Raw genomic sequence first — 14,643 nt, 5'->3', positions numbered from 1 at the left:
CAGAATAAGAACAAATTGAGCTGTTTATGTGGCGATCAAAATAATGGTAGGTTTAGTTGTTCAAATTCAATTTTAAAATAATGGTAGATTCAGTTATTATTTCAAAGTAGCAGAAGAAAGGTAAAACGAGCTATTTCTTTTTTTTCTTCAAAAAAATTTAAGTTCATCAATCAATGCAAAAACAGTTTTATTTTGTTTATTTTTGTTTCAGCGCTCATAGTAAGACACATATTGAGGGTTTAAATCTGTGTACTCAAAGACAATGGCAGACGAACAAATATGACGATTCTTGGATCTACATGAACGGTAAATTTTACCGAATACTGGAAATTCTTTGCGATCAAACTAACTGCACATACATAGTTGGTCAGAGATTGCAAACAAACATTTTATTTGATAATGTTTATTCCTACATAGAGATTGATCTCTTCGGCGTAATGAAGATCAATGATTCAATACAACAATGTATCAGTATGAATATACAAAGCGACAACAGTACAAAACATTACATATCAAAGTATAAAATTCGCACTCAAATTGACTGAGCATTGAGAGAGAAAATAGCAAAAATAAAAGTTTATGTTGTACACAACTAGTAGAATTGATGTTTACATGTGCAAGAAGAATCCCACTACACCGGTGCCCTAGTAGCTTTTTTAAAAAGATCGAAAAAGATAGATACGTCGTTTTACAAATTATACTCTTTAATTGTTTGAGTTCTAAATTAACATAAATTGATGTGCATCAAATAGAATCCATTGCGAATCAAACACACAGCTGAGAATCCGGATTTGTTTACTTTTGCGAGATACGTCGAATTGAAAAGTTATGCTTGAAATATACAATATAATAGTTAATGGTATATTAAGAGTAAAATATGTTATGGTGCCTAATGTTTATAAATAATTTCTCACAATATCAAAATAATGGCAAATTTAACTAGGAATGTAAATTATGTTATTGTTTTGATATTTTATACAATTCACCTTAAGGTGCTTGTTGACTACGCCCGGTCGACCCCATCTATTTCTACGCCACTGAGTGACACACACTGTGGTGAACCTGCTACAGTATGCGAGACGTCCAACGTGGAAGGAACGGCGCAACAATAGAGTGTTGATTATCCACAACATTGCATCGTTGCCTGCGAGTCATGTTTGCATATTAAGATACGCTATAATTTTTGCTAGACGGTGAACTAGAAGTCAGATTAGTTGATATAGTATCGGTGATATAGTTTGCAGCAGGTTAGCGTATGATGCTCTACGGTAGGTTCTACCTACGCTATGTTGATTGACATTATATCTTTTTGCTCAGAACAGGAGTAGGTCGGTCGAGCTAGAACTGTTATTGGCTAACCCTAGACAGTATCGTTAGTTGGTCTAGGTACAGCTCAAAAGGTAATATTTACACTATAAGCCGCATTTCACATTCTCCATAAATATTAGAGAAATCACTAAGCTTCTCTTAATAAATACAGAGGTTCCACAATCGTTCAGCAAGGGACACTGTTGCAGGAGATACGATCTGAGGCTGGATCACTAAGAGTAAGCTTGTTAAACGTATTAAGAAAAGCTAAGAAAATGCTTATGAATTTGTATTTTTAGGAATTTTATAATTTTTTCCCACCCAGAGAATAAATTCATTGAATTTGGATCCTGTTCTTTATTGCCTCCGCAACATTTTATAAAATTCTCTTATAATGTCGAAAAAGTCGGCAATTGCTGAAACGAATACTGGAACATCGATGCCTGGCCACGCCGATGGATACGATCTCGGAGTCGCAGGAACAGCGGCAATCGGTTCGAGTACCACCCCTCCTGTTACCATCGCATCCTCTCCTAGTACTGGAATCAAGGTAAATGTTGACGTTGCCAATAATAACGTAGCCGGGGCAACCGGTCTGAACTCTGAAAATCCTGTCAATATCGGTCAATCGAACATCATTGCCAACACCGGTTCCGCGCATGTCATTAGAAGGAATCCGTTACGCGAAGTTCGTAGGAATGTAGAGTATAGGTGTCAGTTGTGTGGAAAACGTGACAGCGAAGAAATGGTGCAGTGTGATGGTTGCGATCGGTGGTTTCACTTTGCATGTGTGCATGTGGCGGAAGACATCGCCAATGTAAGCTGGATGTGTCCGATATGCAAAGCTTCATCGTTTATTGTGCCCCCCACCAACACCAACCGCATAGTTGAAAAGCAGCGTAATCTAGCTCCTCCAAGCAAGATCACATCAATACGGTCGAATAGCAAGGCTAGCTCAAGGAGTGAAGCAAAGAGGTTGAAAGAGCTAGAGATGAAGCAGCTCGAAGAAGAGTTTGAGTTGGAGAAGCGTTTCTTGGAGCGAAAGTATAAGCTCCTGAAGGAATGTGTTAGCGAGACATCATCTGTGACTGAGGAAAGTGTGGAAGGGAAGTTATCGAAAATCGAAGAATGGTTAGCCGAAACAGAACGTCATGGTGAAGCTGAGGATTCTGGGTTAGTTGCGGAAGTGGCAAATGAGCATACCCCGAACAGTACGGGAAAACTCGAGGAGCACCACGCTCTGGAGGTCCAGCGAAATCTACACCCATCAATTCTCCGATCTAGCCGGCGCGGTCAACGCCTTGCAGGGAATCAACCCTTTTCATCGGTGCAGCAGTCGATTCAACAAGATCAACCGATCCCGTCTACGTCAGCTACACGTCCACAGTACAACCGTCTCTCACAAGGAGTGCATTATGCTAACAGCACTCAACTGAACTCTGTTCACATACTTCACCAGAACGAACGTTGCCAAGCCGAAGGTCACCAAAGGCATTCCGCCTACCCGCAGAGCTACGGTCATCCAAGAGTCGTGTCTTCGTCGCTACCAGAAATGCATTTCGGCCAATACTCGAGAGATCTTCCAGGAGGACAACCATGTCGCCAACTATCAGCCAGGAGGGAGTTTGTTTCAGCGGTGAATCCAAATCTAGTGAACGAATTTGTTCCAGGCCAACGTTCAACTCCGATTAGATCAGCTCAGCAGGACTCAGGCTCACCAGTGTTCGATGATGAAACCGTCTGTGTCCTCAATAGAAGCCAAATTGCAGCGCGTCAGGCAGTGTCCAGAGATCTGCCAGATTTTGATGGCTCATTAGAGGACTGGCCACTATTTTATGCCATGTTCAACTCGTCAACGCAGATGTGTGGTTTTACAAACGAGGAGAACATGCTACGACTACGCAAATGTCTCAAAGGGAACGCACTAGAGGCGGTAAAATGTGAGTTACTCCATCCGTCGAACGTAGGAGATATTTTATCCACGTTGAAGATGTTATACGGCAGGCCAGACGCGATCATCCAATCCATCGTTAAGAAGATTAGACATCTGCCGCAACCAAATACAGAAAAGCTAGAATCACTAGTAAACTTTGCGTTAACAGTGAAAAACATGGTTGCAACGATTAGAGCTTGCGAAGTTAACGACTTCATCTTCAATGCGTCACTCCGTTACGAATTAGTTGAACGCCTTCCGGCAACTCTCAAGTTGGATTGGGCTAGGTTTGCTCGGAACTATCCAGATCCTAATCTAGCTGATTTCAGTGGCTGGTTATACACCATAGCTGAGGATGCAAGCACTGTGATGGCCACTTCAGGCCAAGAGCAACGAACTAAAGGAAGTAAGAAAGATGGCTTCCTGAACTTCCACTCCGAGTCGGAGCTGAACGATGAGAGCGTTACTCATCCGTCCAACAAGCCAATATCTGTCACAACGCCAAATGCCACCACAGACTCCTGCGCAGTTTGCAAGGGAAGTTGTCCTGCTATCACCAAGTGTAGAAGATTTGCCGAACTTAACTACGAGTCGAAATGGGCAGCGGTAAAAGAATGCAAGCTGTGCCGCAAATGTCTTCGTAAGCATAATGGTTCCTGTAAGCAACAGAAGAAATGTGATACGAATGGATGCACTTTTCTGCATCACCCTCTACTCCATAAACCAGAAATCCAGGACTCCAGACCTTCTGGGCCGGTACCTACGACATCTTTACCAGAGCCAGCCAAATCCGAGCCAAGTTGTAATGTGCACCAAGGACAGTCTGCAGTGTTGTTCCGCATCCTCCCGGTCATACTGTACGGACCGAAAAAGGCGATACAAACATATGCATTCATAGATGACGGATCTGAGCTTACTCTCATTGAGCAAAGTCTCGCCGAGGAACTAGGTATTGAAGGACCAAGAAAGTCGCTATGTTTAAAATGGACTGGCGGAACCCGCAAAATTGAGAACAAATCGCAGCAAGTCAACCTAAAAATATCCGGAGTGAACAGCGAAGCGACGAAGTTCGATCTTCTAGGAATCAGCACCCTATCCTCCTTACAGATTCGCCCGCAGACGCTACTATTTCCCGAACTGGAAAAACGATTTTCACATCTCGAAGGCTTGCCCCTCGAATCGTATCAGGAAGTTAGCCCACGACTTCTCATTGGATTGGACTACGCCAATCTCGGGCATAGCACTAAGAGCCGAGAAGGAAAATGGAATGAGCCTATCGCCGTGAAGACACGTTTGGGATGGATGGTCTACGGGAACTGTTCCGGAAAAGATGACACTGTTGTGTATACGAACTATCATAGTGTACAAAGGTGCGAATGTAATGCAGAGTTGGATGATAGTCTCCATAAAGCTATGAAATCTTATTTCTCGCTAGAGAGCATGGGAGTTATCAAGCCGAACAAGCTAATTCTTTCTCAAGAAGATCAGCGGGCGCAAGAGTTGTTAGAATCACTCACGCGTCGAACGAACAATCGCTACGAGTCTGGCCTTCTGTGGCGATACGACCAGATTAGGCTTCCAAACAGTGAAGCAATGGCAATTAGAAGATGGAATTGTTTAGAGAATCGGATGAACAAGGATCCAGCATTAGCTGAGGCACTCAGACAAAGGATTGATGAGCATATCAACAAGGGATATGTTAGGAAGCTGACTTCCGAAGAAATCAACGAATCACATGCACGAATTTGGTACCTCCCGATTTTCGCAGTCGTCAATCCAAACAAGCCAGGCAAGATACGGGTAGTATGGGACGCGGCAGCTGCTGTGCATAATGTTTCTCTGAATTCGGTTCTTTTGAAAGGACCAGATCAACTGACGTCGCTTTTATCGGTTCTGATTCGTTTCCGTGAACACCGGGTGGCAGTATGTGGTGACATTAAAGAAATGTTTCACCAAGTACAAGTACGCAAGGAAGATCAACAATGTCAACGTTTCTTCTGGAAAAGCGGTGGTGAAACAGAACCCAGCATTTACGTCGTTCAGGTGTTGACCTTTGGCGCTTGCTGTTCTCCTAGTATCGCCCAACACGTTAAGAATAGCAACGCGAAACGCTTTGAGCAGGATCATCCAGATGCGGTCGACGCTATTATCAAAAGACACTACGTCGACGATATGCTCGTCAGTGTGGAAACAGAAGAGCAAGCCGTAAATCTGGCCCAAGAGGTGAAGGAAATTCACGCGCAGGGTGGCTTTGAAATGCGTAACTGGATTTCCAACTCCATTGCAGTTCAAGCTTCACTAACAGAGACGGTCGCAAACGAGAAGAATTTGGACATCGGAGAGGCAGATACAACAGAAAAGGTGCTCGGGATGTACTGGAACACGTCAGCTGATTGCTTTACGTACAAAAAGTCATCCAGATATGACGAACATTTGTTATCAGGCAGCCGCCGGCCAACCAAACGCGAAGTACTCAGGACGCTCATGATGATCTTTGATCCAATGGGTTTCATAGCACATTTACTGATGTTTCTAAAGGTGCTGTTGCAAGAGATTTGGCGAACGGATGTCGGCTGGGATGACCCCATTGAAGACGCACAGTTCGAGAAGTGGATTACGTGGTTATCCGTTTTTCCAAAGATGGAATCGATTGAAATACCGCGTTGCTACAGGCGTGTGACATCAGTTCAAGCACTGGTTGAAATGCATACATTTGTTGATGCGAGTGAGAGCGGATTCGCCGCGGTTACCTATCTACGATTCCAAGAGGGAGATCTTGTTGAATGCGCACTTGCAGGAGCAAAGACCAGGGTAGCTCCGCTAAAGTTCCTATCCATTCCTCGCTCTGAACTACAAGCCGCTCTTCTCGGTGTTCGTTTAGCAGATAGTATAATGACATCTCTCTCGATCAAGATAAGCAAGCGACATTTCTGGACAGATTCCAAAGATGTTCTTTGTTGGCTGAAGTCGGATCATCGCCGCTACAGTCAATTTGTTGCCTTTCGTGTGAGTGAAGTTCTGGAGTCGACCGAAGTATGCGAATGGCGATGGATTTCAACAAAGCAGAATGTAGCCGATGAAGGGACAAAGTGGGCAAGAGTGCCGGATCTTTCTTCTGACAACCGTTGGTTCCGTGGACCAGAATTTCTTTGGCGAGACAAGGATTCGTGGCCAGTTACACCTAGTTTCGGGGGATCAACTGATGAAGAGCTACGCCCACACCTCCTCATTCACACTACAGTAGCGGAGCCGATCATAGATCCACAAAATTTCTCCAAATGGATTCCTCTGCTTCGACGAACTGCTTACGTCTTTAGATTCATCGGAAACCTAAGACGTTCTATTAAAATGGAAATTCGCTTAAATGGCCCGTTAACTCAGGAAGAGCTTGCTAAAGCTGAAAACTACTTGTTCCGCCAGGCACAGCTAGATACCTATGCAGATGAAATCGCTACATTGACTTCAAATCGCACTGGGAGCTCATTGAAGCGGATCATTCGAAACAATCCACTATTCCGTAGCGCGTTCGTTGACGAAAGCGGAGTTGTTAGGATCCAGGGACGAACCCAGTCATGTCCATTCGTCAACCGTGATGCCGTCCACCCTATAATCCTTCCGAGAAAACACCGTATTACATGGTTAATCGTTGCCGACGCTCATGAGAGGTTCCATCACCAGAACCATGCGACAATCATCAACGAACTTTTGCAGCGCTACCGTATTCCTCGAATCAAGGCTACATATCATACAGTCCGTCGAAATTGCCAGTATTGCAAAATACAACAGGCAAACCCACAAGTACCGATGATGGCTGATCTTCCTCAGTCACGTTTAGCAGCCTTCAGTCGTCCTTTCACCTATATGGGGGTGGACTATTTTGGTCCGATGCTAGTGTCAGTGGGTCGTCGCTCCGAGAAACGGTGGGGGGTTCTCGCCACATGTTTAACCACTCGCGCCATCCACTTGCAAATCAGTCACACACTGACAACCGACTCGTGCGTTATGGCAATCCGGAACATAATGGCTAGGAGGGGAGTTCCCGCTGTTATATATAGCGACCGTGGAACCAACTTCCAAGCTACCAGCAAGGAACTAAAGGCCGCAATCCAGCAGCTCGACCACGACCGATTTGCTAATGAGTTCACCTCAAGCCACACCCGGTGGTCCTTCATTCCTCCTTTGTCGCCCCACATGGGAGGAGCGTGGGAGCGGTTGATCCGCAGCGTCAAGCAAAACCTTGCAGTGTTGCAACCCAACAGACTACCCACCGATGAAGTTTTACAAAACGCACTCACAGAAGTAGAGAATATAGTCAATTCCAGACCACTGACTGATATTCCGATAGACGATGATGATTCGCCCGTGTTGACGCCTAACCACTTCCTGTTAGGTTCAGCAAATGGCCTGAGGTCATGGGTTCCATTTGATGACAGTCCCGTGACTCTTAGAAACTCCTACACTCAATCCCAAGCTATGGCGAACGTATTCTGGAAGCACTGGTTGCGAGACTATTTGCCAACTATTACGCGAAGGTCTAAGTGGTTCACACCAGTGAAACCAATCACCGTTGGCGACATCGTCATCATCGTTGACCCAAAGTTATCCAGAAATTGCTGGCCGAAGGGCAGAGTAATTGCTACGCACAAGGCTTCCGATGGTCAAGTCCGTCGTGCCACCGTACAAACTGCGTCCGGTGGAATCTACGAGCGATCAGCAGTGTCGTTGGCTGTTCTCGACGTAGGCGTTAGCGGAAATACGCAGCTGGGGAGCTCACCGCGCATTTCGGGGGGGACTGTTGACTACGCCCGGTCGACCCCATCTATTTCTACGCCACTGAGTGACACACACGGTGGTGAACCTGCTACAGTATGCGAGACGTCCAACGTGGAAGGAACGGCGCAACAATAGAGTGTTGATTATCCACAACATTGCATCGTTGCCTGCGAGTCATGTTTGCATATTAAGATACGCTATAATTTTTGCTAGACGGTGAACTAGAAGTCAGATTAGTTGATATAGTATCGGTGATATAGTTTGCAGCAGGTTAGCGTATGATGCTCTACGGTAGGTTCTACCTACGCTATGTTGATTGACATTATATCTTTTTGCTCAGAACAGGAGTAGGTCGGTCGAGCTAGAACTGTTATTGGCTAACCCTAGACAGTATCGTTAGTTGGTCTAGGTACAGCTCAAAAGGTAATATTTACACTATAAGCCGCATTTCACATTCTCCATAAATATTAGAGAAATCACTAAGCTTCTCTTAATAAATACAGAGGTTCCACAATCGTTCAGCAAGGGACACTGTTGCAGGAGATACGATCTGAGGCTGGATCACTAAGAGTAAGCTTGTTAAACGTATTAAGAAAAGCTAAGAAAATGCTTATGAATTTGTATTTTTAGGAATTTTATAATTTTTTCCCACCCAGAGAATAAATTCATTGAATTTGGATCCTGTTCTTTATTGCCTCCGCAACAGTGCTCAATTGCAAGTTTTACCATGACAGTAATTTTTGTTATTGATGTGTTATTTAGCATTATTCATGAATAACATATCAATGACAAGATTTGCTATGATTGTATATTTTGCTATTGATTTGCCATTTTAAGTTTTTCATAATAACAGAAGAATGGCAAAACGAGATATGATGGCAAAACCAGTTATTATTTTGTCCTTTGTTTGCCATTAGCCTCTACCCGGGAAATAACAAAATTATACTGAAAATAGTAAAATTTACGTGAAAATCACGTTTTCATTACTATTTTGGATGTTTATCGCAAATTTATCAATTTTAACACTTCACACGTGTTAATCAAAGTAGCCTGCGTCTGACGATACCAACTTTACAATTTTTCGGGACATTTAAAATGTTTTTTTTTGGGCAAAATAGTATAAATTACTATAATATTTACTAGCAGTTTTTTTCAAAAAGTTGCAAATTTCGGCAAAATTTGACGCTTGCTCCAAAATATACTACTCAAGATCTATTAAATCTGAAAGTTTTCCGGAGGTATAATTTGGTGTTTTTGAGATATCTTGTATTAAAATATTGATGTTTTTACACCTAAATTAAAATGAAAGAGATGCAATTCTTTGGAATTGTCGGCTCTCAGTCTAATAAATTGCGTTGACTACTCTTCAAAATAGTCATGAAAACGTAATTTTCAAGTAAATTTTACTATTTTTAGTCTAACTTTGTTATTTGAAGTCACACAACTTTGGTGTCTTCGGCGACTTTACTTATTTTTGCACGCTCTACAACTTTGCAGAAGACGGGAAACCTCTAGGACGTAAGACAAAAAAGTTAGTATCGCAGCGCCACCTATGCGGCAAAATTACCAACTAATTTTCTTCACCACATAAAAGTACAGGTAAAATAAATACAAGTCTCCGAAGACACCAACTCAAAAAAATGTACTCCCAAAACGCTAGAGGTTTTTACTTGCTAGATCCCGCTCGTGGCCCAGTGTGGATTGGGTGTAATCAGATATGTAATTTAAATTCCGTTCTCGAATGCTTATCCTTAGACAGATACGCGTATTTCGACTATAGTCATAGCACAATCACATGGATAATATAGCGTGGAGAACTGACTGACTAATAATTGTTACAGAGTGACCCATAATTGTGTAATGGTTAAAAAAAATCCTAAATAATTGATGGATAATGCCTACTCTTGTTTCCCCAATTTCGATAAAGTCATATTGACCCCTCCGGCATAAAGGAATAAGGACCTATCTATACAGATGATGATAGAAAACCCCTGTTTCATCAATTGAAATAGCAAAGTAGTTTTATCGACGAAATCGTTGAAAGATTCGTTCGTCGTGCGGAGTGCAGGCTCCTGATGTTTTCCTTTTGCACTACAGTCCCATGTGAAAACTCTGCAAGTGCACAGTCACTTCTATAGGTCACGAGACATCTCTGAATCCAACTAAGGAAGATTACAGATCAACCGACTGCCGCTACCGCAAATCCGACTGGAAGGCCGACCCAAGAGCCTGAGGAAGCCTTCAGTTCGGGCGAGGTTAGTAAATCTCACCCCAAAAGCACCATAAAGGCTAGTCTGTCCGCCTCTAAAGGAAAAGCTCGAAGCTTACATGCGACCCCCTGCTCTAGTGGTACCAATCCAAAGGTATCTAAACAGGGCAAAGGGGGTGCAAAAAGCGACAGCTCCACCACAGAGGCGAAACTGGCGGGCCAGGTTGCTACAGGGAAGAGAAACAACCCAAACTGTAACATCAAACGATATCTCGATGATCCGCAACATCCAAAGCCGGGCATTCGTCATCCGGAAAAAAGCGGGAACCCCGGAAATGGCGACTAAAGTTCTGCAAGTGAACCTCCACCATGCTGAGAGCGCCACGGGTGTGCTCTGTCGGAGGTTCACCAAAGAGAATTTAGCCGTGGTCCTCATTCAAGAGCCATGGGTCAATAAATCCAGAATACAAAGCATTCCACAACACTCATGTAAGTTGGTATATGATGAGAGCCAGTTTTCTCCTAGAGCTGCTATTTTATTACATAAAAACAGTAAATACTTTCCAATTTCAGAATTTATAAAAAGGGACATCGTAGCGGTCAGGATGGAGGTACCTTCCGCTAGAGGGAGTAGAGAGATTTTGGCGGTCTTGGCATACTTCCCAGGTGACGTGGAGGAAATTCCTCCTCCAGAAATAGCTGCGCTCGTAGCCTACAGCCACCGACACAACATCCTCTTCGTCGTAGGGTGTGACGCAAGTGCATATCACACCGGATGGGGAAGTACCAATATAAACACCAGAGGTGAGTACCTGTTACAGTTTCTCTCTTCCAAGAATATTGACATTTGTAATGTTGGTGACAAGCCCACGTTTGAAAACTCCATTCGTTAGGAAATTTTGGCTTGATTCTATGTAGTCGGTCTATCTCTGATAAAATAAGAAACTAGCATGTTTCTGAAGAAATATCAATGTCAGACCACAAACACATCATCTTCGAACGGGAAGGGGGTCTAACGATAGAAAAAACGTTTAAAGATCCCAAGAAAACTGATTGGGAATCCTACTCAGCTATCCTACAATCCGAAGAGTACATCATAGAAAGTCACATCAAGTCCATAACACAATTGGAAGATGCGTCCAAATCCATAAAAAACGAAATCCCTAATGCCTACCAAGAGAGCTGTCCAACTAAATCAATTGGTTCGAGTAGAGACGTTCCATGGTGGAATAAAACTCTTGAGAAGCTTAGGAAAACTGCGCGTAGGGAATTCAACCGTGCCAAGCGAACCGGCGATTGGAGCCTATACAGAAAGGCCCTGACGAACTACAACAAAGAAATAAGGTCAGCCAAACGGAAATCGAGGATTCTAATGTGTGAAAGCATAGAGAATACACCCGTAGTGGCCAGACTCCAAAAAACTCTTTCAAAAGACCACTCCAATGATGTGGGTAGCCTCCGAAAGACGGATGGTTCGCTCACTGTAGAGCCTAGCGATACACTGAGCGAATTGTTAAAGATCCACTTCCCTGATTCAATCCCTGAGTCGAGCATCGGCGACCAAGGCACTGGAATGGGTTTCTGGATCTAAAAAAGACGCAATAAAGGTTGCAAAGGAAGCTTTCACTCGGGCCAGGGTTGTGAGAGCTGTGAGATCTTTCGAGCCATTTAAGTCTCCTGGCATGGATGGAACATTCCCAGCATTGATCCAAAAAGAGAAGAAAACACTGGTTCCACCCTTGGTTGAGATTATTAGAGCGAGTCTGATTTAGGGGCATATACCTAACGATTGGCGTCAAATCCGGGCTGTCTTCATTCCGAAGGCAGGGAAGAGAGATAAAACCAACCCCAAAGCATTCAGGCCGATAAGTTTATCCTCTGTAATGCTCAAAATTATGGAAAAGGAGTATGCGCTTATCAAAGTGGAAAATCCACGCTCTCGGAACTACATACGGTAGTTCAAAAGATCGAAAAAACACTTAATGCAACGAATTGACGCAAACGAATACCAGAATGGGTGGTGGAGATGTGAACGCTACGACCCTCAACAATTACTTTGTTTCTCATTATACACCAGTCAGTTTTGTTGAAAATTTTGATAGTACAGAGTCACACTCAGAGTTCTCTTTTCGTGGAGTAACTTGCAACGAAGTTCTCGAAGAATTTGCTACAGCATCATGTGATTCGATCGGAGATGACCTAATTCCTTTAAATATCCTAAAAATATCTTTACCAGTTACCTTACCGCTCATTACTAATTTGATGAATTACTGTATAACCTGCTGTGAGTTTCCGGAAGCTTGGAAAGTTGCAAAAGTCATTCCAATAGAAAAGGTTGATAATCCAACCACCGAAAATGAATTTCGCCCGATTAGCATCTTGTGTGCTTTATCGAAGATTTGAGGGGGTCAGAAGCAGAGGGGTGTAAGTGACCAAAACCTGATTTTGAGATAATGAACGAAAACTTTGACATCTTATAAAAAAATCAACAATATTCGAAAAAGTTTGGATTTGCCCCGAAAACTCTAATATCAAGTTACTCCACCATCTGAGATGGAAACAGACATTATATACGCTGTTTTTCTGCAGATAGGAAAATTTTATTTTTTGGGTTAGTGTCACTTACACCCCTTTATCACCAAACTGTTGACTTACACCCCTTTGGTACCAAACAAGTTCTCAATAGGCCATATACTCTACATGTGGACTCAAGTATTACTATGAATAAAATTGTCCCTAAAATGTTTAATTTCGTTTTAAATGAATGATGCAAGCAACCATGAAGATGTGGAAGCATTATTACTTTTCTGAATTAAAAAATCAGATGAAGTAGTGACAAATTAAGAAAAACCCCTAATTTAACCCTAGTGGGATGTTGGGGTCATTATGACCCAGGCTCCCTGAACTAACACTGCGTTATCGTGATGCGTCTACCGTAACATTTTTTTAAAATACACAAACATAAAACCTTAGTGACCATTTTGTCGGATCATTGTTACGTCAGTAAGTACCTACAATTTAATCATCATAGTATTTTCAAAAATGTAAGTTTATTTTATTTTTAAATGTAAATAAAAATACATTTTAACCTGATATATTAAAAAAAGATAAAAATAATAAAAAACCAGCTGTGCGGTTTTTTGACATACAGCTCCCCATAGAGAAGTAATTTGTCAAATTGTTTAGAATCTTTCACGGCTCAAAAAAAAAAAAAAAACTAGCATGTAAATGTTTACGCCGGTCGTTTCAGATATTTCCGAGTCTATAAGGGTAATACAGACAGACAGAAACTCATTATTAAATGTATAAATAGATAGGAGTGCGCTACTAATACATGTTTGATCCTTCCTAATTATGGAAATCGCCAACAATACGGATTTAAAATCTAACTATTTATTATACGGATTCTAAAACAGAGCCTCAATGACATCATATACGACGTAATAATGCACTTCTAGTGTAATACTGCGTATGTAAACTCGTCCCTGACAGTGGTTTCCAACGAGTATATAATGAAATGTGGAGTTTGGACGTCTCACGATTTCAAACGGTAATTTGTTAACTGCCCTTCGTTTCATCCGTGTTTGGCAGCCTTCTTTTAGGAGAAATAGACCTAATTTTCCCTAGAAGAAAACTTCCAAACACAGCCGAAACGTCGAATAGTTAGCAAACCACCGCTTGAATTCGTGAGACTGTACAAAATTTTGGTAATCAAATTGATAACCTAATTCTGATCTTCAGGATCGTCATAAAATCTTAAATTTTGGAATGAACAATTGTGAATAAAATGCAGTGTTGTAATCTTAATTGGTACATTATCGTCATTCGTACTCACGATGTGCAACGAAAAGAAAGTGATATTGTCACTTTTTTATGTGAGAAAGTTTAGCAAAAATATCAGTCATTTAATTTACTATCGATGTTTGCGGCTAAGCCTTATTCCAAAAGCTAGACTTCGCAAATACTGGCGTAAGTGAGAAATAGATAATGAGAAGGGCAAATGACGAAAAGGTTACTTCTCCTCTCAGTAAGACTCGAACTAGTAGAATACCATCACTGCCATAATAAACTTGAGAATTTAAATTGATTGAAACAATGTTGAGCAGTTATATTGGAACAACAGGTTCAATGCGATTTCAACATTTTTGAGAACACATTCGCCAAGTGCGTCATGGGTCCATGACATAAAGCATGATTAAAACCTATTCAACGAGATCATAGATGTACATTAAATCATTAAAAAAAATTGATTCAATACATCATGTAAATATAATAAATTACTCACACCCCTCTGCCTCCAAGCAAATCTCCTCAACGGTTAAGCGTCATATTTTCAATCAATGTTTAAACATTCTCAAACATTTTTAAAAATTATGGGTCTTTGGCAACAAGTAAACCTGATCTCGTAGAATCACGTACG

General features: G+C 42.1%; 1 protein-coding gene across 1 annotated transcript; it reads left to right on the top strand.

Moving 5' to 3' along the window:
* The first annotated feature begins 1,702 nt into the window (after positions 1 to 1,702).
* On the top strand, positions 1,703 to 8,149 carry LOC109416656 (uncharacterized). The gene has a single exon (XM_062847776.1). The coding sequence runs from the start codon at positions 1,703 to 1,705 to the stop codon at positions 8,147 to 8,149; it is 6,447 nt and encodes a 2,148-aa protein (XP_062703760.1).
* Positions 8,150 to 14,643: the final 6,494 nt, after the last annotated feature.

Source organism: Aedes albopictus, chromosome 2 (genome assembly GCF_035046485.1).
Source record: "Aedes albopictus strain Foshan chromosome 2, AalbF5, whole genome shotgun sequence".
In the NCBI taxonomy this organism is placed as follows: domain Eukaryota; kingdom Metazoa; phylum Arthropoda; class Insecta; order Diptera; family Culicidae; genus Aedes; species Aedes albopictus.
Note: the sequence above shows the minus strand (reverse complement) of the source record. Positions and strands in the feature narration are given on the sequence as shown.